At 44.4% G+C, this 25,603-nt stretch overlaps 1 protein-coding gene across 1 annotated transcript in view; it reads right to left on the reverse strand.

The window, feature by feature from the left end:
- The window catches only part of LOC138637692 (CD109 antigen-like), a 157,300-nt gene that overhangs the window by 115,396 nt on the left and 16,301 nt on the right, over nt 1-25,603 (reverse strand). Inside the window, exons 5-7 of the mRNA XM_069726554.1 lie at nt 9,288-9,413; nt 1,309-1,348; nt 287-374 (exon numbers count right to left, since the gene is read on the reverse strand). Coding sequence (XP_069582655.1) covers nt 287-374; nt 1,309-1,348; nt 9,288-9,413 — 254 coding nt within the window. The remainder of the gene's footprint in view (nt 1-286; nt 375-1,308; nt 1,349-9,287; nt 9,414-25,603) is intronic.

Consider the following 25,603-nt stretch of genomic DNA (forward strand, 5'->3'; position numbering starts at 1 on the left):
TTCAATTTTTCTTGTGTACTCATAGACTAAAATAGGCAAGTCTCACCCAAAATGCAGAAAACACTAATGCATGCTGCCATTTTTTTTCATGTGCACATTCACTACTTCATTCAGTAAAAAAAAACTGTCATCTGAACAGCCCAAGCACATAGCACTGGTTCGAGTGCTGTCCATGTCATGTCAGTTTTTTCAAGGACAGCACTCGAATACCCGTGAATGTAGCCTCACATAGAGTTAAAAACATGATGACAGATATGGAAATAGATTATTTCACTATATAACTTACTTTGCTGTTACTGTACCACTGAGGTTGAGTTTCTTTGAAGAAATGTAGAAAGATGGAGTATCCAGTGTAACATCAAATGTTGGTTGAACTGTAAGAATATGAAAAAAGTTAGCACATTAATAGTGCCTTTACTCCACAGCAATGTCACTTTTGTCTGACTTATGCTTGGGCCTCATCATTGCACTGAAATTAATGAAAGTTAAGTAAACTTGTGGTATCTTGGTCCCTGTTCTACTGCTGCTGAATGAGACAGTTGTCGTGTGGCAGTAGATTTGTTCCAGTGTGTCAGAATTAGTTTGGGCACTGTGAGTTAGGGGATGTAATACATTGCATTGTATACAGACGAGTCACACACTTCCTGAACACTTCTGCAAACCGGTTGAGTTCGATTCAAGCAGCCCAGGAATAGAGGGGAAGCAGACACTACTGCTCCCAGCATAATTTTCCATTCGATGCTGAGGGGACATTTTTCTCCACATAATCTCCTCCACAAAGGAGTGAAGCCTCATCCGGTCAGGAGAGATAAGCTGCACATGTGCTCTCCTGCAGGCTGGTTATCCTATTTGCTTCTAGCCAGGACTAGAGCCACGTGGCTGCCACGCTACCGATTTTGTTTAACCTATCCCCTGCTAAAGGGAATGGAAGGCTCAAAACTGTGAGTACTTCCACACTTTAGTGTGTTTCCACGGAGAGCCAATCAGTGTAATATTTTGTGGACTGCACATAGCATTTCCTCTAATAGCATGTGAAGAGAACTCTGCTCCAGCGCCCTGAGAGGCCATAACCTAACTTATCTCATGAGGAGAGAGCAATTATTTTTATATGCACATATGCACAATATGCTGTGAACTTTGCCTTTAAGAGAGAGACTGTACCCTGTTACCTCTTTCAGTAAAATTGTTTTGTTTGCAAGTTCACCTGCATGTCAGGCTGCACCCAGATACCACCACTACAGGTTACAGCGGTATGTGCAAAACATTTTTTAAAACCGTGATCTATTCAGCAACAATATAATCACATACCATAATCTTCAACAGAAAATTGTGCAGTTTTTTCAGAACCCTAAAACAAAAGACACATAAAGGCTTTAAAAAATGATAAAAATGTTTTGACTTAATAGAATTTTAGAAAATGCACTAATTAGAAATTTAATGTGGTATGAAGTAATGACCTAAGATAGAATAATTAAAGATGTTTTCCCAAAATTGCTTGCTGTTCCCAATCATCCTAATAGTGAATAACTTATTAATTTCTGGAGCTCTGAGTGCTGGTATCCCCAGTGATTCCAATAATGCGTCTGCACTAGGACTAGACTGGGAAGAAAAAGCAGCCCAAAAACACAAACCCCACTAGCCCACATACTAAAATACCTTCCCCCCTTGAGACACAATGCAAGGTTCAGCTAATTTTGCTTGGTCATGTTCCTCACTACTTTAGTTTTAAAAGCCACATGGAGCTGCAGTGCGCATTATCAACCACCTCTCCATTTACATGGGGCTCTCTTCAGAGCCCTGGTCCTCAGGAACATTGGGGTCACATCTGTCCCCAGCAGTCAAAAATTTATCTCATATTCCAATGATAAAAAGCTTCCAAACTTCAGGTTTAAAGGATTTTTATGAATATATGACACTTTGATACAATGTAAAGTATTCAGTGTACAGCTTGCATAACACTGTAAATTTGGTGTGCATCCTAAATAACACAACACACAGCCATTAATGTGTAAACTGCAGGCAACAAAAGTGAGTAGACGCCTAAGTGAAAATGGCCAAGTTGTGCTCAAAATGTTAATATTTTGTGTGGCCACCATTATTTTCAAGCACTGTCTTAACTCACTTGGGCATGTAGTTAACTAGAGTTTTATAGGTTGCCACTGGAATTCTCCATCATGATATCACGGAGCTGGTGGATGTTAGAGACCTTGCGCACCTCCACCTTCTATTTGAGCATGCCCTACAAACGTTTAATAGAGTTTAGGTTTGAAGACATGCTTGGCTAGTCCAGCACCTTTACCCTTATTTTCATTAACAAGGCAGTGGTCATCTTGGAGGTTTGTTTGGATTCATTATGTTGGAATACAGCACTGCGGCGCAATTTCTGAAATGAGGGGATCATGCTCTGCTTCATTATGTCACAGTACATGTTGGCATTCACGGTTCCCTTAATGAACTGTAGTTCCCTACAGCCAGCAGCACTCATGCAGCACTAAATCATGACACTCCCACCACCATACTTGACTGTAGGCAAGACACACTTGTCTTTGTACGCTTCTTTTGGTCTTGGTCTCAACAGACAACAGGACATGGTTCCAGTAATCCATGTTTTTAGTATGCTTGTGTTCAGCAAAGTGCTGCAGGCTTTCTTGTGCATCATCTGTGAAAAAAGGTTTCCTTCAGCAATAACAGCTATGCAGACCAATTTGATGCAGTGTGCGGCATATGGCCTGAGCGCTGACTCACCCCTCACCCCTTTAGCTACTGCAGCAATGCTAGCAGCACTCATGCGTCTATTTTGAAAAGACAATCTCTCTGTATATGACACTGAGCACGTGCACTTAACTTCTTAGGACGACCATGGTGAGGTCAGTTCTGAGTGGAATCTGTCTTGTTAAAACACTGTATGGTTTTGGGCACCATATTGCAGCTCAGTTTCAAGGTGTTGTCAATCTTCTTATAGCCTAGGCGATCTTTATGTAGAGGAACAATTCTTTTTTTCAGATCTTCAGGGAGTTCTTTGAACATCGAACGAGGCTCCATAGGCTTGGTATGACAGAATTGGGGAATGTCGTGGGAAGCACTGGACTACGTCTGACCTGTGACAGGCCTTTTTTTAATAATAAATTGGTGAACGAGGGACAGTGTTTTCTTTCTATTTCTTTCATTTGTCTGTTTTCCATTTGTGGTCTACGTCAGATTCCTTGCAGTATGTTGAACATGGGTTTTATTTTTTGTTTTAAAATAAATTGGTGAACCAGGGAAAAATTTGGGGAGTGTTTTCTAAAATGAACTCTTTTTTATGTTTTTAGTTTTTAGTACTGGGTTAGTAATAGGGGAGACTGACAGACACCTCTCCATTACTAACACCAGGGCTTGATGTTAGCTGTGTTTTTGGACAATTCATTACCTCGATTGCCAATGCACCAGGGCAAACGAGAAGAGCCAAGTCGAAGCGCCTGACTTGGTAAATCTCATGTGATGCTCCACGTCTGGGGAGGCAAAGGCCTGGTGTTTTTAAGCTGGGAAGGGCTCAATTACAACAGACCCTCCCAGCCTTATATTATTAGCTCACAGTTGTCTGCTTCTACCTCTGCTGGTTTCATAAAATAGGGAGGAACACACATAATTTTTTAAATGTACCGTATTTTCTGGTGTATAAAACGACTGGGCGTATAAGACGACCCCCAACTTTTCCATATAAAATATGGAATTTGGGATATACCCGCCGTATAAGACGGGGGTCATCTTATACGCCCAGTCATCTTCTCCTTCAGGCCCTGGGATCTATATTCATGTAAAAAATAAAGAATAAAAATAAAATATATGGATATACTCACCCCTCCGACGGACCCTGGCTCTCTGCTCTGCAAGCGTCTGCCTCCATTCCTAAGAATGCAGTGAGTGAAGGACCTTCAATGACGTTCCAGGGGGACGAATACTTTTGCAAGGCACTAAATGCCGTAAAAAAAATATTAAAAACTCTGCCAAAATGGTTGTTTCTGTTCATGTTGCCTCTCAAAAAATGAAAAAATGTATGTATCCCAAGATGGTACCAATAAAACCTATAGAAAAAACAAGCTCTCATATAGGTCTGAATTTAGAAAACTTAAAAAGTTTTTGTTAAAAAGTAGTTTTCGTGTGCAAAAGTAGTAAAACATAAGAAAACAATATAAATTGGACCCAATCTTGATTGAAAAAAACAGAAATGTAGAAATCTTTGCAAATGAATCATGGTCATAGTCATAAGTATTCAGACCCTTTGCTCAGACACTCATATTTATGTCACATGCTGTCCATTTCCTTGTGATCCTCCTTGAGATGGTTTTACTCCTTCATTGGAGGTCAGCTGTTTAATTAAACTGATAGGACTGATTTGGAATGGCACACACCTGTCTATATAAGACTTCACAGCTCACAGTGCATGTCAGACCAAATGAAAATCATGTGGTCAAAGGAACTGGCCAAGGAGCTCAGAGACAGAATTATGGCAAGGCACAGATCTGGCCAAGGTCACAACAGAATTTCTGCAGTACTCAAGGTTCCTAAGAGCACAGTGGCCTCCATAATCCTTAAATGGAAGAAGTTTGGGACCACCAGAAGTCTTCCTAGACATGGCTGTCCAGCCGAACTGAGCAATCGTGAGAGAAGAGCCTTAATGAGAGAGGCAAAGAAGAACCCCAAGATCACTGTGGCTGAGCTCCAGAGGTGCAGCAGGGAGATCGGAGAAAGTTCCACAAAGTCAACAATCACTACAGCCCTCCACTAGTCGGGCCTTTATGGCAGAGTGGCCCGACTGAAGCCTCTCCTCAGTGCAAGACACATGAAAGCCTGCATAGAGTTTGCTAAAATACACATGAAGGACTCCCAGACTATGAAAAATAAGATTCACTGGTCTGATGAGATGAAGATAGACCATTTTCATGATAATTCTAAGTGGTATGTGTGGAGAAAACCAGGCACTGCTCATTACCTGCCCAATACAATCCCAACAGTGAAACATGGTGATGGCAGCATCATGCTATCCGGGTGTTTTTCAGATGCAGGGACAGGAAGACTGGTTGCCATTGAAGGAAACATGAATGCAGCCAAGTATAGTGATATCCTGGATGAAAACCTCTTCTAGAGTGCTCTAGACCTCAGACTTGGCCGAAGGTTCACCTTCCAACAAGACAATGATCCTAAGCACACAGCTGAATAACAAACAAGTGGCTTTAGAACAAGTATGTGACCATTCTTGACTGGCCCAGCCAGATCCCTGACCTAAACCCAATTGAGCATCTCTGGAGAGACCTGAAAATGGCTGTCCACCAACGTTCACCATCCAAACTGACGGAACTGGAGAGGATCTGCAAGGAAGAATGGCAGAGGATCTCCAAATCCAGGTGTGAAAAACTTGTTGCATCATTCCCAAGAAGACTCATGGCTGTACTAGCTCAAAAGGCTGCTTCTACTCCATACAGAGCAAAGGGTCTGAATACTTATGACCATGCAATATTTCATTTTTTCTTTTTTAATAAATTTGCAAAAATGTCTATGTTTCTGAGGGGGGGGGGGGGGGGTTTAGCCAAGATGGAGTGCAGAGTGCTTATTAATGAGAAAAAATGAACTTTTTTAATTTACCAAATGGCTGCAATGAAGTAAAGAGTGACAAATTTAAAGGGGTCTGTAACGGGGTCTACCAAGCTGCGGTACCTCTTTCAGTACCACCCTGTGTTTCAGGAGGTCCACTCTGCTTTGGCTGGAGTCTGAATGAAGGACGCTGTCTGGAATTCCTTGGTTACCTGGGAGCATATAAAATATCACTGCTTCTCCAGACATTTCCAGTCTGACAACACTTTATTCACAGGACACAGAATATATCACACATATACAGAGGGCAGGCCAGACATACATTACAATAGCCGCAGGGGGCCGGAGCCTGCCGATATTTACCGTGGGAATTACAAAGGTGGGGGAGGACAGAAGGGGGATATCTTGTCCCCTCTGCCCAGAGGCGCAGCCTGTGGGCTGATGCATCTCACATGGAACCTATTACACATGCATATAACTGCACAACATATTCTGAATGCTGAGTGGTTCCGTAACACGTAACACGGCTCCCCTTTTCAGCGACGCGATCGGCATACACAGTCTGATCCTTAACGCATCGGTTTGGGGATGACCGAAGTTTATAGGGTTGGTACAAGTTCCGTTTGTCGACTTAGTCCATGGGCGTTACCGTTTTGTTTGCCGGGTCTGTAGTGGATGGTGAAGTCCAGAGGTTGTAGGGCTAAACTCCACCACAGCAATTTGGCGTTGTCTCCGGAGACCTGATTAAGCCAGTCTAGGGGATTATGGTCCGTTAGGAGGGAAAACTGTCGTCCATACAAATATGGTTGCAACTTTTTGAGTGCCCATACTAATGCCAGGCACTCCTTCCTGATGGCTGCATAGCTTACTTCACGGGGCAGTAGTTTCCCACTCAGGTAAGCTACCGGGTGTTCTTGGCCGTCCGGCCCAACTTAGCTCAGTACTGCCCCCAATCCAAACATAGAAGCATCTGTGGGAACCAGGAAACGTTTAGCTGGATCGGGTGCGGCCAATACAGGGGCATTGGTGAGGGTGTCCTTTAGTTGGCAGAAGGCTTCCTCACACTCTGGGGTCCAGGTTACCTGGCGGGGTTGGTTCTTACAGGTCAGATCAGTGAAGGGCTTGGCTACGCTGCTGTAATTGGGAACAAATTTCCTGTAATACCCCACTGTCCCTAGAAATGCCATAACCTGGGTTTTAGTGCGTGGGGTGGGCCATTTGGCTATGGCCTCAATCTTGGCTGGTTCTGGTCTCTGTTTCCCACCCAATGCCCTAAATACTGAACCTCTGCTTTGCCCACGTGACACTTGTTTGGGTTCAGGGTGATTCCGGCCTTGTGGATCCTGTCCAATACTGTCTCTATGTGACTTAGATGCTCTTCCCATGTCGCGCTGTAGATGGTGATGTCGTCCAGGTAGGCACAAGCATAGTCCTGGAGACCATCCAGAAGCCGGTCAGCCAGCCTCTGGAAGGTTGCCGGGGCATTCTTCATCCTGAATGGCATAACTTGAAACTGAAAAAAGCCAAACGGGGTAACAAATGCTGACTTGGGAATAGCGTCAGGACTAAGGGGAATCTGCCAGTAGCCTTTGCATAGATCGATGATGGTTAAATACTTTGCCCCCGCCAGCCGGTCTAACAACTCATCTACACGCGGCATGGGATACGCATTCGTCACTGTTTTCTCATTGAGCTTACGATAGTCTACACAAAACCGAGTAGTCCCATCCTTCTTGGGCACTAACACTACGGGAGATGCCCAGGGACTATCTGACTCTTCAATGTTCCCTAAACACAACATCTCTTGTATCTCTTGTCGCATCCCTTCTCATACAGACTCAGGGACGCGGAAGGGGGGTTGTCGCAGGGGGGTCTGATCCTGGGTCTCAACCTTGTGTTATGCGAGGCAAGTGTACCCTGGTTTCCCTGAAAACATCCTCTGTCGCTGCCTCAACAACTCCTCCGGCTGCTGTCTCTCCCGGGGGCCTGAAAATTATTTATGGATTCAGCATAGAGTGCTCTGGGGTAAATTTCGCTGCTATATAACCCTCCAAAAAGGAGTCTCAAAATTTGTCTGAATTCAATTACTCATCCTTATACTATTACTTTCTCTGGGGTACATTGCGGTTGTTTAAGCCTAAAAAAAAATTGTTAAAAAATGTATTGGTTTTGTATTATTAATTCATAGAGTATTACGTCTTCTTGGCTGCTTTGCGGTTGTATCTAACCCTCAATAATTGTTCAAACAAAAAGCAGTAAGAAATTTGTCTGGATTCAGTTGCTGATCCACACAGTTTTATGTGCTCGTTGTTACAATTCAGTGTTATATAAAAATAAAAAAAATTTAAAAAAAATGTTTGTTTTCAATGATTCATCCATACCCTGTAACGCAGTTTTTGTTGCATTTCGCTGGTATAATATACTCTAAAAAACACAGTTTAACGTGCTTTGTGTAAAACTACGGTGGACTAAAATTTTTCAAAACAACTTGACCTGGTACAGTTCACAAAATATTTATGGTAAAAAATAGACTATTGTCATATATACTATAGAAATTGGTTTATGAGAAATTTTCTTAATATTTTAATAAGGCCACCCAGTTGTTGCTTTCAAGGGTGTATAGATGACGCTGCTTGTAATTTTTGGAAGGCTTTGCACTCTGCATAACTTTTAGGCATTTAGGAGGACCACAACTATACTTGGCTCACAATATTTGAATAAGGTTCTACAGTTGGTGCCATCAAGTGTATATGGAGGACAATGCTTGTAATTTTTAGAATGCTTTGCATAACCTTTATGAGTCTAGGAGTACCACTACAGAATTTGAACACAATGTGTATGAGGCCCTCCTTTATGTCTAATACAGGGTGTATTTGAGTCCCTCTTACAACACATTTTTGGTAGTTCTTACTTCCTTCATAAATTATACTGAAATTTCCATTTTTTTTACAAAACAATTACATTTTTCCTTATATTAAAGTCATTATATAGGAAATAATGTTTCTTAACATTTCATTTCTTGTAAACTCAAACTTTTTGTCGATTTTGAATGTTTTCTTTTTGACAGTCCTTAAAGTGGAATAAAAATGTGACACCATTGTTCTCAGCAGCGATCTGGGAGTCAGACATGCTTCCAAGGGTCTTCCCGATCCTGTTCTCCTTCCATTTAGCACTTCTATTTCAAGATTTTCTCTGCCCCCAAAGACCTCTTTGTAGGGTCTGTCAGAAAAATGTTTGGATTTCCCATTGACGTCCATTATACTTGTTACTTGAAATAAGCATTCGAACATCAGGAATTGCTTGGTTCAAGTAACGAGCATCTGAGCATTTTAGTGCTCACTCATCTCTAAATAGTTATAAAAAGAGCTTCAGTGTTGTTCTTAACAGCTGGAACCCCAACCTGGTTCTGCTATATTTTTTTTCTCACCAACATTTTTTTGCCTCATGGGGAGTTTTTAGTTTTTCTTTGGACCAGCACTGCAGGGAAATAGGTTGACCTAGATGGACTAAAGTATTTTTTTAACTTACTACTTTACTATATATATATATATATATAGAGAGAGAGAGAGAGAGAGAGAGAGAGAGAGAGAGATATTGACCTTAGTTTAAAGTACTGTAATTCAGGGAAAACTGCAATATTACCAACATATGAGAATATGAATAATTACTTAGGGTTCCGGAAACATTTATTGCACTTTGTGGCATAAATTACTTACATTACAATTTGCTTGTATAGTCCAAGCACCAAGCATGGGTTTGTTAGAGAGTGAAAACACAGTTGAAACAACCCCTAGGTCTGTATTCATGCTCAGTTTCTTCTGGACAATGTTATATGAAGAATCCTATAATTAAAGAAAAATTAACATGCATGGAGATATGTTACAGATTTTATTTTAAAGTTGAAAATGGTTTCTGATCTGCAGGACGGATGTTAAAAGACAAGAGAAGATGATCAGATTTCTAGACGTTTGTGTTAAATTTCTCAATAAGGCCACATTCACACGTTCAGTAGTTCATCAGTATTTTACATATGTATTCATAGGCCAAAACCAGGAGTGGGTGAAAATACAGAAGTTGTGACGTATTTGTGGCACCCCTAGAGGTATTTGCCACAAATATAGTTACTGACACTGAATACAAATACTAAAATAGCAAGACTGCACTACCTCCTCCGGCCAGAAGGGGGAGCCCCAGAGACTCCCCTTGATCCATTCTGGTCTGAGAGAAGAACTGGCAGTTGGGCAGTTGGGCTAAGGAGCTGAAAGTGAGAGGTCATACAGCTGAATTTCTAACAGCCCTATGATGGTTTCCAGGCCCAAATCACCAGCCTGAGGAGAAGAGGGACAGAGAAAAGGGACATTGTGAGAACCGGGTAGCATTAATCACTACCCAGAACAGGCGCAAAGACGGATACCGGATCCGTGGCTGTATTCATTACATATAATACAGCAACCGGAAAAACGTGAGGTGATATCAGCTTCACTAGGGTCGGACGCAGCAACAGACACAGAGTTCAGCGGTACTCCCGGAGGGGGTAAGCCGATAAAAGGACTCGGGTTGCCCGTCGAACCAGGACCCGGAGGGGACAGATTGGGCCGGCAGCCAGTTCACATACAGCAGCAGGGCCACACAGATATTGCGTACAATAAGAGGCGAAGACCCCGGCAGGGTCAAAGTAACTCAGAGTTCCCATACAGACTCCGGTGACAGGACTGGTTGTAAATCCTTTTTTGTTAAAGTAAACTGGTTAAACGTTTCAGTGCCTCAGTCTTTCATTTGGACAATAGCCATCTATCCAGGATTGGGATCATCACCGCTGGGAGAACCTGCTGCTGATCAAGTAAGTGCCTGTTGCCTCACGATACCCTTTACACTGTGCATTGTCTGAGGCCACAGCACCGGGTCAAGCCACCCGTGACATCCCCCTCAAGAGACAGACCCCATTGGTCCGGTGCTGGGTACCCCGGTCTCTCGGGCGTCACAATTGGCGTCACGAACAGGATAGAGCCAGCCCATATACCGGGTATTGTGTGCCGTGATTGGAGCCCAAAACTTTGAAAACTTGGATGAAAAATCGTGAAAATTGACTTTATTAAAGAAAATTCCATTTCCCATTAAAAACTATTGAAAGTGACTTTTCCCCATTAGTTATAATGGAGTAAAGATGGCCGCCATCACCTCATAACCGTTAGGCACGAGACTGTTAATTGAGCTACGCCATTACCTGAGCCCCAGTCTGACTGAAAAACTTCAGAATCCGCCATTACAGAGCGCGCGGCGGGTGGGAGCAGCAGGGGGCGTGTCATTGTGGGCGGCACCAAGCTGAGCGCTCTGACGTCAGAGCAAGAGGAAAACCAATCCTGCTGCACAGCAGAACGAATCTACACTATCCCGACGGAAGCGGAGGACCGGAAGGGTCCGGATTAACTAAGGGGGCACAGTATGTCGCAGCACGGAGACGCCGCAGCACCCGGCGACGCTAATGCAGCTGAAAGACAGAGTGTCGATAGAGAGTCCGGTAGCGCAGCGGTGCAAGGAGTGGCTCCCATCATGCCGGTGCTGATGCCATATACCCCGGGTGGCCCGTGGCTTCCAATGTATGAAGGTGAGCCTAATACCCTTGACGATTTCAGAGAAAAGATGCTAGCCCATTTTGACATGTTCCCCGTGGGTGAAGTTCAGCGTGTTAGTCTCCTGATGATGCAGTTAAGTGGCCATGCTAAGCGAGAAGTCACAGCATGGGCAGCTGATCTAAAAGGCACTGTTGAACGCATATTTGCTGGATTAAGAGCTACATTTGAAACCACTGCCAGCAGCAAAGCTAAAGTACGATTCTTTAATTGCAAACAAAAAGTTAATGAAGGCGTGAGAGACTTTGCCTTAAACCTGCAGGAAGCCCTTAAATCACTTACACTGGCTGAACCCATTTTTAACACCGGAGCGGATAAACTGCTAAGAGATCAATTTATTTAGGGACTCTACACCCCTTCTCACCGGGGGCATGTGAGCATGCTTGTTTTTAAGAACCCTGAATTGACATTTGCCCAATTAAAGGAGAGCGCTATACGTCTCCAGCTGGCAGAGGCACCTCGGGATCAGGAGCCTGCGCAACCCATGGCAGAGGCTCCTCAACAACAGGGAGTGCCAGTGACATCAGCTATGTCCGGGGCCATTGCTAAGCCCCTGGGGCCCAGTACTAATGAGGTTCTTCAACAAAAGCTTGACTCTTTAACTGATGTTGTTGCTTCAATGGCTAAAACCATGCAGGAGATGAGAGGACCCAAGATGGAGTTGGCAAACCGTAGAGAAGATGTTCCATGGATGAGACCCCGGAGATACCCGACATGGAGAGGACGACCCCGCGACCGCTACCAACCGGATGGACAGCCCATTTGCCGCCGTTGCCAGCAGCCAGGCCACTTTGCACGAGATTGTGATTTAAACGGGAATCCCCTGGGAATGCGGGCCGCTTCGCAGGAATGAACTTTTAAGGCCCAACACCCTGGCACGACAGGTACATCGGAGGACGACCCATTATCCCTATCATGCTGGACGGAATTCCCCTCAACGCTTTGCTGGACACAGGTTCCCAGATTTCATCTATACCGTATATCCTTTATAAGAGGTACTGGGCTGATACAGATATTGATAAAGGGCCCTCTGATGTTGAACTAGATATATGGGCCAGTAATGGTAAGTTGGTACCGAAACTAGGATTCAGGGAGATGACCATAAAGATAGGTAAAGTAGAATTGAAGAAACAGGGTATAATTGTTGTTGATGTTGACCGGTGGAACTGTGAACCAACTGTATTGATAGGAATGAATGTGTTAGAGAACTGCTTTGCCGAAGTTATTTCTGTCTTACAGCAAATTGCTGAAACTGCCCAATCCTACCAGCAGAGAGTTCTCCAGAGGGAAAAAAAAGTATTGATGTTAAGGCAACAGGTAGAAGTTGCAGGTGGAGAAATCGGCAGTGTGAGGGTAAGTGATCCAACGTCTATTGTAATCCCACCAAAAACAGAAATGCTGGTATGGTGTAGAGCAGCCATTGGTACTAAGGGACGTGATTATCAAGCCTTAATAGAACCAGTGTACACCGACAGCAGGCCCACTATACTCACAGCACGAGGGGTAGTCGAGGTACACCGGGGACGAGTGCCGGTACGACTTTTGAACTGTGGAGAGGAAGAGGTCACTTTGCCAAGGTATGCTACAGTGGCAAAGCTATATACTGTTGACAACAATGCCATCACAACCATTGAGCCCTTAGAACCAACCTGTCAGGTGGAAGTCAACGGCTCAGATGGAGAATTGGAGGATTGGTGCCAACAGCTACACGTGGGCATAAATTCAACACCTACCCATCAAAAACAAGGGGTGTATAGGCTAGTGACGGAATATGAACAAGTCTTCAGTAAACACCCATTGGACTTCGGACGGATAGAAGGGGTAGAACACACAATCCCCACCGGTGATCATCCCCCAATAAAAGAAAGATATAGACCCATACCGCCCGCTCAATATCAATGTGCAAAAGATATGCTGAGGGAGATGAAACAGGCTAGGGTAATAAGAGACAGCTGTAGCCCCTGGGCGGCCCCTCTAGTGATTGTAAAAAAAAAAGACGGAACCATGAGAATGTGCGTAGACTACCGGCAGATTAATAACATCACCCATAAAGACGCCTACCCCTTGCCTAGGACAGAAGAGTCCTTGACCGCTTTGAAATCTGCTAATTATTTTTCCACCTTAGACTTAACAAGCGGGTATTGGCAAGTCCCTGATGCTGAGAGAGATAAGGAAAAGACGGCATTCACCACACCAATGGGTCTAAGTGAATTTAATCGCATGCCGTTCGGACTCTGCAATGCATCCGGTACCTTCCAGCGGCTGATGGAATGCTGCCTCGGACACAAGAACTTCGAGACCGTCCTCCTGTACCTAGATGATGTGATCGTCTACTCAAAGACTTACGAACAAAACTTAAAAGACCTGGCAGAAGTGTTCGAAGCCTTATCCAGGTATGGCATGAAAATCAAGCCATCCAAATGTCACCTTCTCAAGCCAAAGGTACAGTACTTGGGACACATCGTGAGTTCGGAGGGAGTAGCACCGGATCCCGAGAAAATAACCGCCATAAGGGATTGGCCGAGACCTACCAGCGCAAAGGAAGTGAGGCAATTCCTGGGATTGGTGGGTTACTATCGCAGATTTATAAAAGGATTTACCAAGTTGGCAGCACCCTTGCAAGACGCCTTGGTAGGGCAGACGAAGAAACCTTCAAACCGAAACCCTCCTTTCCAGTGGAACGACGAAAGGGAAGACTCCTTTGAACAACTAAAGAAGGCACTAACCGGTGAAGAGGTTCTGGCATACCCAGATTACCATCAACCTTTCATCCTCTACACCGATGCCAGTAATGTGGGACTAGGAGCGGTGCTGTTACAAAAGCAAGAAGGTCGGGAGAAAGTCATCGCCTTTGCAAGTAGAAAGCTCCGGCCTACTGAAAGAAATCCAGAAAATTATAGCTCCTTCAAATTGGAACTACTGGCAGTAGTTTGGGCTGTGACTGAACATTTCAAACACTATCTGGCTGCTGCAGAATTTATTGTCTATACTGACAACAATCCGTTGACCCACCTGGACACAGCCAAATTAGGTGCGTTAGAACAGCGATGGATAGCCCGGTTATCCAATTACAACTTCAAGATCAAGTATCGAGCAGGTCGCAAGAATGGAAATGCCGATGCCCTATCCCGGATGCCACACTTGAGAGATGTAGAAGAAGAAACGGGGGAGCTTGAAGAAATTGAACTACCAGCCTTCCATCATCCCAAGGCAAAACATCATCAGTCAAGTACCTATCAGAAACAACAAGAGGTGAATTTTAATCCATTAGCACACCATAGATGGGCTGACACCCAAGACAGCAATCCGGCTGTGAAGTTGGTGAAGGAACTGTTAACTGAGCAAAGTGCATATCCCGATGAGGATGCCCCAGAAGAGACGAATCAACTCTGGAAAGAGAGAGGCAAAATGTTCCTGTATCAAGGGAAGCTCTGTAGAAGGTACACCAATCCGAAAACACATGAATTGGTTTGGCAGATTATCGTGCCTAAACAAGATGTCAAGATGGTCCTCGAAGCTTACCATAATGGTGCTGGTCACTTCGGTTGGAAAAAGTTAGAAGTACTTCTAAGAGAAAGATTTTATTGGGTCGGGATGAGAAAATCAATCGAACAGTGGTGCAGAAATTGTGGCCCGTGCAACCTCAGAAGAAACGATCAAAAGAACCAAAGAGCACCACTGCAGCCCATAATCACCAAACAACCACTTGAACTTGTAGCCATGGACCACGTGAAGTTGACACCAAGCCGGTCCGGCTATGTCTATGCCTTGACCATCGTGGACCATTATTCACGCTTCTTGGTAGTAGTACCCGTAAAAGATCTGACAGCAAGAACAGCAGCCAAAGCGTTCCAAACGTACTTTTGTAGACCCCATGGATATCCGGAACAGGTTCTCACCGACCAAGGTACAGCCTTTGAATCAGAGATCTTCAGAGAATTCTGTAATATGTATGGTTGCAAAAAGATCCGGACGGCGGCCTATCATCCACAAACAAACGGCTTATGCGAGAAGATGAACCATATTGTAATAGAACTACTAAAGACTTTACCTGAGGCAGAAAGGAATCATTGGCCAGAGAAATTGCCTGACTTGGTGGATCTGTATAATCATGTCCCGGTGAGTTTCACCAATTGCACCCCAGCTTACCTTATGCGTGCAAGACCCGGCCAATTACCAATCGATCTAGAAATGGGAATTCTGAAACCAGACGCAGAAGTCCAAGACTCCAATTGGGATATCATACGGCAAAAGCAGTATCGCCAAGTGCAAGAGAGTGTGGAAAGAAGCCTTCAGCAAACTAGAGAAAGACAAGAGCGAACTTTCAACCAGAATGCTCTAGCGACCCCATTAAGACCGGGTGACCAAGTGCTCAAGAGAAATCGTCGAACCAATAAACTAGACAATCAGTGGGAAGCCGTACCCTACACAGTTTTACCAACAAGAATGGATAATCCTAAAATGTGTCTCATTAGCAAAAACGGGGGCTTATCATCTGTACTAGTGTCAAGAGACAATCTTAAATTATGTCCGGAAGCATTGAAAGAGACAGAAGTTGTCCAGCCAGAACCAGAAGTTATTCAACCCATGCAGGTCCAACCAGTAAAGGAAAAAGAAGAGGAAATGTATCACACCTGTATAGGAGACTTTCCCAAAACCCTACTAACATATCATGGTGCAGTAGTGGTTCCCATGGTGGCCTTTTACCCAACACCGAACCCAATACCAGAAGTCCCAAGACAGGAAGAGGCTGACCCTGTACTACAGGAGATTCCAGGCCAGGAAGAACAGATTCCTGATCAGAGTGATCCCATTCACGGTGGACTTGCCAACTCCATAGTCATGGAATTATCTTTAGCAGAGCGGGCAGATACTACATCCGCAGTAGACAGTAGTACACCACATGGAGAGATACCGCTGTTACGTAGATCACAGCGTAGTACCCAGGGTCAATTACCGGCCAGGTATGCAGATTACCAACTATAAAACTGTAGTCATTGTTATCATTCTGCAACGTTTAAGCCCAGTACCTACAGAGACTTGTCTGTATGAACTTCTTGCATATTCTTGAACTTTTTATCAGCCCGGAGGCACTAAATCAAAGCTCCGGAAAGACTGCTTTTTGAACTTTGCTTTTTGCTCTTTTTGAACTTTCTTTAGACGTTATATTGATAATTCCGTTGGAAAAATGGAACTAAATTCTTGGACACAAAGTGCAGTGCCTTTCCTAGTACCTTCAAGGATAGAACTGTATTAATGGACGCTATTTGAAGTGACTTTTTACAGAACTCTATTTTTGTTTCCTTGAGTGGTTTTTGTAACTTTTCATTTTTAAGACTCTGTACATATGTTATTTCAAAATGTTATCGTCCCACAGTCCCGGAGTACTGTTCTTAACTAAGGGGGAATGTGGCACCCCTAGAGGTATTTGCCACAAATATAGTTACTGACACTGAATACAAATACTAAAATAGCAAGACTGCACTACCTCCTCCGGCCAGAAGGGGGAGCTCCAGAGACTCCCCTTGATCCATTCTGGTCTGAGAGAAGAACTGGCAGTTGGGCAGTTGGGCTAAGGAGCTGAAAGTGAGAGGTCATACAGCTGAATTTCTAACAGCCCTATGACGGTTTCCAGGCCCAAATCACCGGCCTGAGGAGAAGAGGGATAGAGAAAAAGGACATTGTGAGAACCGGGTAGCATTAATCACTACCCAGAACAGGCGCAAAGACGGATACCGGATCCGTGGCTGTATTCATTACATATAATACAGCAACCGGAAAAACGTGAGGTGATATCAGCTTCACTAGGGTCGGACGCAGCAACAGACACAGAGTTCAGCGGTACTCCCGGAGGGGGTAAGCCGATAAAAGGACTCGGGTTGCCCGTCGAACCAGGACCCGGAGGGGACAGATTGGGCCAGCAGCCAGTTCACATACAGCAGCAGGGCCACACAGATATTGCGTACAATAAGAGGCGAAGACCCCGGCAGTGTCAAAGTAACTCAGAGTTCCCATACAGACTCCGGTGACAGGACTGGTTGTAAATCCTTTTTTGTTAAAGTAAACTGGTTAAACGTTTCAGTGCCTCAGTCTTTTATTTGGACAATAGCCATCTATCCAGGATTGGGATCATCACCGCTGGGAGAACCTGCTGCTGATCAAGTAAGTGCCTGTTCCCTCACGATACCCTTTACACTGTGCATTGCCTGAGGCCACAGCACCGGGTCAAGCCACCCGTGACATCCCCCTCAAGAGACAGACCCCATTGGTCCGGTGCTGGGTACCCCGGTCTCTCGGGCGTCACATATTTCTATTATACTTTTCCTCTGATTGTTCCACTCCTGATTATGGCTTACAAATGCTGATATAAAATACTGACCAAATACACAACATGTGAACTGTGTCCAGTCGGTGGTCCTACTAGTAAATGACAGACTCCCTTATTTGACTGTGCATGCAGAGATAGCTGTCAATCACCAAGTAGGATTGCTCCACCTCTCCTTCTCTGCACTGTTCTCTCCACAGATCGGACTGTATGTATGTACGTGACTGGTTCCCTTTAATCTAAAAAAAATGTCTGTTATATTTTGTTTTCTTTTATGTCATTTATCCACGGATACCTTACAATAAATTACTCTATTCTAAGCAATTCCAGAGACAGGTTACAGTTTTGGTAGCCCAGTGTCTGCGTTCCACGGTCAACAAAACCATCTCTCTACTAAGAACTGGATTTCTACCAAAAGAGTTTTAAATGGATCAGAATCAATCAAATTCAGCTATTGTCTTTACATACATAACACAAAAGCTGTAGATTCCCAGGAAACCTTGCTTATAAATTCTTTTATCAACTGTAACAAAAAGTGATAAAAACATTGTACGTGCACCAATACGGTATTAATAAAGACTACAGCTTGACATGCAAAGTATAAGCACATGCACAGGTCCATCAATGGAAAATGGAAGAAAAATTCAGTTATGGTTTTTTTCACCATTTTACCGTGTTACCAATTTATTGGTAAAATGAATGGTGTCAATCAAAACTACAACTCGTCATGCAAAAAGCAAGCCATTAACCATCTATTTAGATTGAAAAATAAAGAAGTAATGCCTGTGGTATGCATACCCTCCCTTATTCCAAGAGTCATAACTTTCCAAGAGCAATCATTTTTAACCCCTTCCCGACCTTTGACGCCACGTAGGCGTCATGAAAGTCGGTGCCATTCCGACCCATGACGCCTATGCGGCGTCATGGAAAGATCGCGTCCCTGCAGATCGGGTGAAAGGGTTAACTCCCATTTCACCCGATCTGCAGGGACAGGGGGAGTGGTAGTTTAGCCCAGGGGGGGTGGCTTCACCCCCTCGTGGCTACGATCGCTCTGATTGGCTGTTGAAAGTGAAACTGCCAATCAGAGCGATTTGTAATATTTCACCCATTATAACGGGTGAAATATTACAATCCAGCCATGGCCGATGCTGAAATATCATCGGCCATGGCTGGAAATACTAGTGTGCCCCCACCCCACCCCTCCGATCGCCCCCCCAGCCCTCCGATCTGGCCGGTACACTGCTCCGGCTCCCCTCCGTCCAGTGCTCCGCTCCCCCCCGTGCTCTTGTCCGCTCCCCCCGTGCTCCAATCACCCCCCCGTGCTCCAATCACCCCCCCTGCACTCCGATCCACCCCCCCAGTGCTCCGTTCCACCCCCCCGTGCTCCATTCCAGCCCCCCCGTGCTCCGTTCCACCCCTCCCGCACTCCGATCCCCCCCCCCGTGCTCCGATCCCCCCCCCGTGGTCCCCCCCCACCCCATCATACTTACCGATCCAGCCGGGGTCCCGTCCGTCTTCTCCCTGGGCGCCGCCATCTTCCAAAATGGCAGGCGCATGCGCAGTGCGCCCGCCGAATCTGCCGGCCGGCAGATTCGTTCCAAAGTGCATTTTGATCACTGAGATATAATCTATCTCAGTGATCAAAATAAAAAAAATAATAAATGACCCCCCCCTTTGTCACCCCCATAGGTAGGGACAATAAAAAAATAAAGAATTTTTTTTTTTCCACTAATGTTAGAATAGGGTTAGGGGTAGGGTTAGGGGTAGGGTTAGGGGTAGGGTTAGGGGTAGGGTTAGGGGTAGGGTTAGGGCTAGGGTTAGGGTTAGGGTTAGGGCTAGGGGTAGGGGTAGGGTTAGGGTTAGGGCTAGGGTTAGGGTTTCGGTATGTGCACACGTATTCTGGTCCTCTGCGGATTTTTCCGCTGCGGATTTGATAAATCCGCAGTGCTAAACCGCTGCGGATTTATGGCGGATTTACCGCGGTTTTTCTGCGCATTTCACTGCGGTTTTACAATTGCGATTTTCTATTTGAGCAGTTGTAAAACCGCTGCGGAATCCGCACAAAGAAGTGACATGCTGCGGAATGTAAACCGCTGCGTTTCCGTGCAGTTTTTCCGCAGCATGGGCACAGCGATTTTTGTTTCCCGTAGGTTTACATTGAACTGTAAACTCATGGGAAACTGCTGCGGATCCGCAGCGTTTTCCGCAGCGTGTGCACATACCTTTAGAATTAGGCTATGTGCACACGGTGCGGATTTGGCTGCGGATTCGCAGCAGTGTTCCATCAGGTTTACAGTACCATGTAAACATATGGAAACCAAATCCGCTGTGCCCATGGTGCAGAAAATACCACGCGGAAACGCTGCGTTGTATTTTCCGCAGCATGTCAATTCTTTGTGCGGATTCCGCAGCGTTTTACACCTGTTCCTCAATAGGAATCCGCAGGTGAAATCCGCACAAAAAACACTGGAAATCCGCGGAAAATCCGCAGGTAAAACGCAGTGCCTTTTACCCGCGGATTTTTCAAAAATGGTGCGAAAATATCTCACACGAATCCGCAACGTGGGCACATAGCCTTAGGGTTAGGGTTGGAATTAGGGTTGTGGTTATGGTTAGGGGTGTGTTGGGGTTAGGGTTGTGGTTAGGGGTGTGTTGCGGTTAGGGTTGTGTTTAGGGTTATGGCTACAGTTGGGATTAGGGTTAGGGGTGTGTTGGGGTTAGTGTTGGAGGTAGAATTGAGGGGTTACCACTGTTTAGGCACATCAGGGGTCTCCAAACGCAACATGGCGCCACCATTGATTCCAGCCAATCTCGTATTCAAAAAGTCAAATGGTGCTCCCTCACTTCCGAGCCCTGACGTGTGCCCAAACAGTGGTTTACCCCCACATATAGGGTACCAGCATACTCAGGACAAACTGCGCAACAATTACTGGGGTCCAATTTCTCCTGTTACCCTTGTGAATCAAAAAAAATGCTTGCTAAAACATAATTTTTGAGGAAAGAAAAATGATTTTTTATTTTCACGGCTCTGCGTTGTAAACGTCTGTGAAGCACTTGGGGGTTCAAAGTGCTCACCACGTATCTAGATAAGTTCCTTGGGGGGTCTAATTTCTAAAATGGGGTCACTTGTGGGGGTTTCTACTGTTTAGGCACACCAGGGGCTCTGCAAACGCAACGTGACACCCGCAGACCATTCCATCAAAGTCTGCATTTCAAAAGTCACTACTTCCCTTCTGAGCCCCGACGTGTGCCCAAACAGTGGTTTACCCCCACTCATGGGGTATCAGCGTACTCAGGAGAAACTGGACAACAACTTTTGGGGTCCAATTTCTCCTGTAACCCTTGGGAAAATAAAAAATTCTGGGCTAAATAATTATTTTTGAGGAAAGAAAACGTATTTATTATTTTCACGGCTCTGCATTATAAACTTCTATGAAGCACTTGGGGGTTCAAAGTGCTCACCACACATCTAGATAAGTTCCTTTCGGGGTCTAGTTTCCAAAATGGGGTCACATGTGGGGGGTTTCTACTGTTTAGGCACATCAGGGGCTCTGCAAACGCAACGTGACGCCCGCAGAGCATTCCATCAAAGTCTGCATTTCAAAACGTCACTACTTCAATTCCAAGCCCCGGCATGTGCCCAAACAGTGGTTTACCCCCACATATGGGGTATCAGCGTACTCAGGAGAAACTGGACAACAACTTTTGGGGTCCAGTTTCTTCTGTAACCCTTGGGAAAATAAAAAATTCTGGGCTAAATAATTATTTTTGAGGAAAGAAAACGTATTTATTATTTTCACGGCTCTGCATTATAAACTTCTATGAAGCACTTGGGGGTTCAAAGTGCTCACCACACATCTAGATAAGTTCCTTTGGGGGTCTAGTTTCCAAAATGGGGTCACTTGTGGGGGGTTTCTACTGTTAAGCCACATCAGGGGCTCTGCAAACGCAACGTGACGCCCACAGAGCATTCCATCAAAGTCTGCATTTCAAAACGTCACTACTTCACTTCCGAGCCCCGGCATGTGCCCAAACAGTGATTTACCCCCACATATGGGGTATCAGCGTACTCAGGAGAAACTGGACAACAACTTTTGGGGTCAAATTTCTCCTGTTACCCTTGGGAAAATAAAAAATTGCAGGCTAAAAGATCATTTTTGAGAAAATAATTTTTTTTTTTTTTTTCATGGCTCTGCGTTATAAACTTCTGTGAAGCACCTGGGGATTTAAAGTGCTCAATATGCATCTAGATAAGTTCCTTGGGGGGTCTAGTTTCCAAAATGGGGTCACTTGTGGGGGAGCTCCAATGTTTAGGCACACAGGGGCTCTCCAAACGCGACATGGTGTCCGCTAATGATTGGAGCTAATTTTCCATTCAAAAAGTCAAATGGCGCGCCTTCCCTTCCGAGCCCTGCCGAGTGCCCAAACAGTGGTTTACCCCCACATATGAGGTATCGACGTACTCGGGAGAAATTGCCCAACAAATTTTATGATCCATTTTACCCTACTGCCCATGTGAAAATGAAAAAATTGAGGCGAAAAGAATTTTTTTGTGAAAAAAAAGTACTTTTTCATTTTTACAGATCAATTTGTGAAGCACCTGAGGGTTTAAAGTGCTCACTAGGCATCTAAATAAGTTCCTTGGGGGGTCTAGTTTCCAAAATGGGGTCACTTGTGGGGGAGCGCCAATGTTTAGGCACACAGGAGCTCTCCAAACGCGACATGGTGTCCGCTAACGATGGAAATAATTTTTCATTCAAAAAGTCAAATGGCGCTCCTTCCCTTCCGAGCCTTACCATGTGCCCAAACAGTGGTTTACCCCCACATGTGAGGTATTGGTGTACTCAGGAGAAATTGCCCAACACATTTTAGGATCCATTTTATCCTGTTGCCCATGTGAAAATGAAAAAATTGAGGCTAAAAGAATTTTTTTGTGAAAAAAAAGTACTTTTTCATTTTTACGGATTAATTTGTGAAGCACCTGGGGGTTCAAAGTGCTCACTATGCATCTAGATACGTTCCTTGGGGCGTCTAGTTTCCAAAATGGGGTCACTTGTGGGGGAGCTCCAATTTTTAGGCACACGGGGGCTCTCCAAACGTGACATGGTGTCCGCTAAAGAGTGGAGCCAATTTTTGATTCAAAAAGTCAAATGGCGCTCCTTCCCTTCCAAGCCCTGCGCCCAAACAGTGGTTTACCCCCACATATGAGGTATCAGCGTACTCAGGACAAATTGGACAACAACTTTCGTGGTTCAGTTTCTCCTTTTACCATTGGGAAAATAAAAAAATTGTTGCTAAAATATAATTTTTGTGACTAAAAAGTTAAATGTTCATTTTTTCCTTCCATGTTGCTTCTGCTGCTGTGAAGCACCTGAAGGGTTAATAAACTTCTTGAATGTGGTTTTGAGTACCTTGAGGGGTGCAGTTTTTAGAATGGTGTCACTTTTGGGTATTTTCAGCCATATAGACCCCTCAAACTGACTTCAAATGTGAGGTGGTCCCTAAAAAAAATGGTTTTGTAAATTTCGTTGTAAAAATGACAAATCGCTGGTCAAATTTTAACCCTTATAACTTCCTAACAAAAAAAAATTTTGTTTCCAAAATTGTGCTGATGTAAAGTAAACATGTGGGAAATGTTATTTATTAACTATTTTGTGTCACATATCTCTCTGGTTTAACAGAATAAAAATTCAAAATGTGAAAATTGCGAAATTTTCAAAATTTTCGCCAAATTTCCATTTTTATCACAAATAAACGCAGAATTTATTGACCTAAATTTACCACTAACATGAAGCCCAATATGTCACGAAAAAACAATCTCAGAACCGCTAGGATCCGTTGAAGCGTTCCTGAGTTATTACCTCATAAAGGGACACTGGTCAGAATTGCAAAAAACGGCAAGGTCTTTAAGGTCAAAATAGGCTGGGTCATGAAGGGGTTAAATATGGCAATGAAACATCACCAAATCTGTTAGTTTGTTTTTTTTTTTTTTTCCTCCAGTATTTACCTTATATGACAGTATATATTTATACACTGTATTAGCTCGGACATATATGTACATGGAAATATAAAATGTTAATTTTTATTTGTTACATTTTACATTTACATTTTATTTGTTACATTTTACTATTTTCATTTGGAGAAAATAGAGAGAACAGCACCACTATGGTAATTTGCAGGAATGGGAACAGGTTTCAGGATCCTGGTCAGAAAACCAAAATGCTTATATACCTATTAATATATTAATTACTTTTTGCACTATTATGTGAGAAGATATCATCCACAAGCATAACTATATATTTACTAGATGGTGGCCCGATTCTAACGCATCAGGTATTCTAGAATATGTATGTCCACGTAGTATATTGCCCAGTCATGTAGTATATTGCCCAGCCACGTAGTATATTGCCCAGCCACGTAGTATATTGCCCAGTCACGTAGTATATTGCCCAGCCACGTAGTATATTGCCCAGCCACGTAGTATATTGCCCAGCCACGTAGTATATTGCCCAGTGACGTAGTATATTGCCCAGTCACGTAGCATATTGCCCAGTCACGTAGTATATCACGTAGTATCCCTAAACCAGGGATTCAAGCTTCAGGAGGCTAATTTGCATATTCCAGGTGCCTTCTGGGAGAAGCGAAGTCTCCCTAAGCTAGAAGATCGTTGGGTACAGCCGGGACCAGCTGCTTCGAAAGCATCACCAAACCAGGGATTCAAGCTTCAGGAGGCTAATTTGCATATTCCAGGTGCCTTCTGGGAGAAGCGAAGTCTCCCTAAGCTAGAAGATCGTTGGGTACAGCCGGGACCAGCTGCTTGGAAAGCATCACCAAACCTTAGGGTTTTTGCCTGTAGGACATTATTGCAAGAGAGCTTGGCTGAGTAGATTACACAAGGAGGAAAACACACAGCAAGTCAGCAGGATCTAGGAGCAACATGGCAGATGTGACAACCTACATGGTGAGCTGCAGCATGTGCTACATGTTCACAGATCGACCAGAAGAAGAATCCAATTTCACCTGTCAGAAGTGTAGACTAGTGGCCCTTTTAGAAGAAAAGGTGCGGGGTCTGGAAGAAAGAATAGCAACTTTGAAACTCATCAAAGAGAATGAAGACTTTCTAGACAGAACAGAAGCATCTCTACTGGTCACAGAAGGTGCAAAAAGTGTCAGAGAACCTCCAAAAGCAGATGAGTGGAAGCATGTGACCAAAAGAAGCAAGAAGACCATGGAGAAATCACCAACCACACAACTGAAGAACCGATATCAAATCTTTGTAGAGGATGAAGATGGCACACCTAAGAATGAAGCAATACCAGCAAGCAAAAAAGAAAAGGGCACACAGCAACAAGTGACAGCAAAAAGTACAGCCAAGAAGCAACGAAGAGTGGTGGTGGTGGGAGACTCACTACTGAGAGGCACAGAAGCAGCCATCTGCAGACCGGACATAACTGCAAGAGAAGTATGCTGCCTTCCAGGTGCGATGATCAAGGATGTGACCGATAGGATACCAAAGCTCTTCAGCTCCAAGGACGTCCACCCATTTCTTCTGATACATGTTGGCACCAATGACACGGCAAGGAAGGACCTACCGACAATCTGCAAGGACTTTGAAGAGTTGGGGAAGAAAGTAAAGGAACTGGATGCACAGGTAGTTTTTTCTTCTATCCTTCCAGTAGACGGGCATGGCACCAGGAGATGGAACAGGATCCTTGATGCAAACAACTGGCTAAGACGATGGTGCAGACAACAAGGATTCGGATTCCTGGACCACGGTGTGAATTACTGGTATGATGGACTCCTCGCCAGAGACGGACTACACCTCAACAAACCTGGGAAACACACATTCGCCAGAAGACTCGCTACACTCATCAGGAGGGCGTTAAACTAGAAGAAGAGGGGACGGGAAGAAAAACATTAGACTCAAACAAAGACGACCCAGGAAAACATACTCAGAAGGGAGGTAAGAACATTTCTAAAACAATCCACAGTGAGGAGATTGGAACAAAACAAAATCCTCTAAACTGCATGCTCGCAAACGCCAGAAGCCTGACAAACAAGATGGAAGAACTAGAAG

Source organism: Ranitomeya imitator, chromosome 5 (assembly GCF_032444005.1).
Source record: "Ranitomeya imitator isolate aRanImi1 chromosome 5, aRanImi1.pri, whole genome shotgun sequence".
Taxonomy (NCBI): domain Eukaryota; kingdom Metazoa; phylum Chordata; class Amphibia; order Anura; family Dendrobatidae; genus Ranitomeya; species Ranitomeya imitator.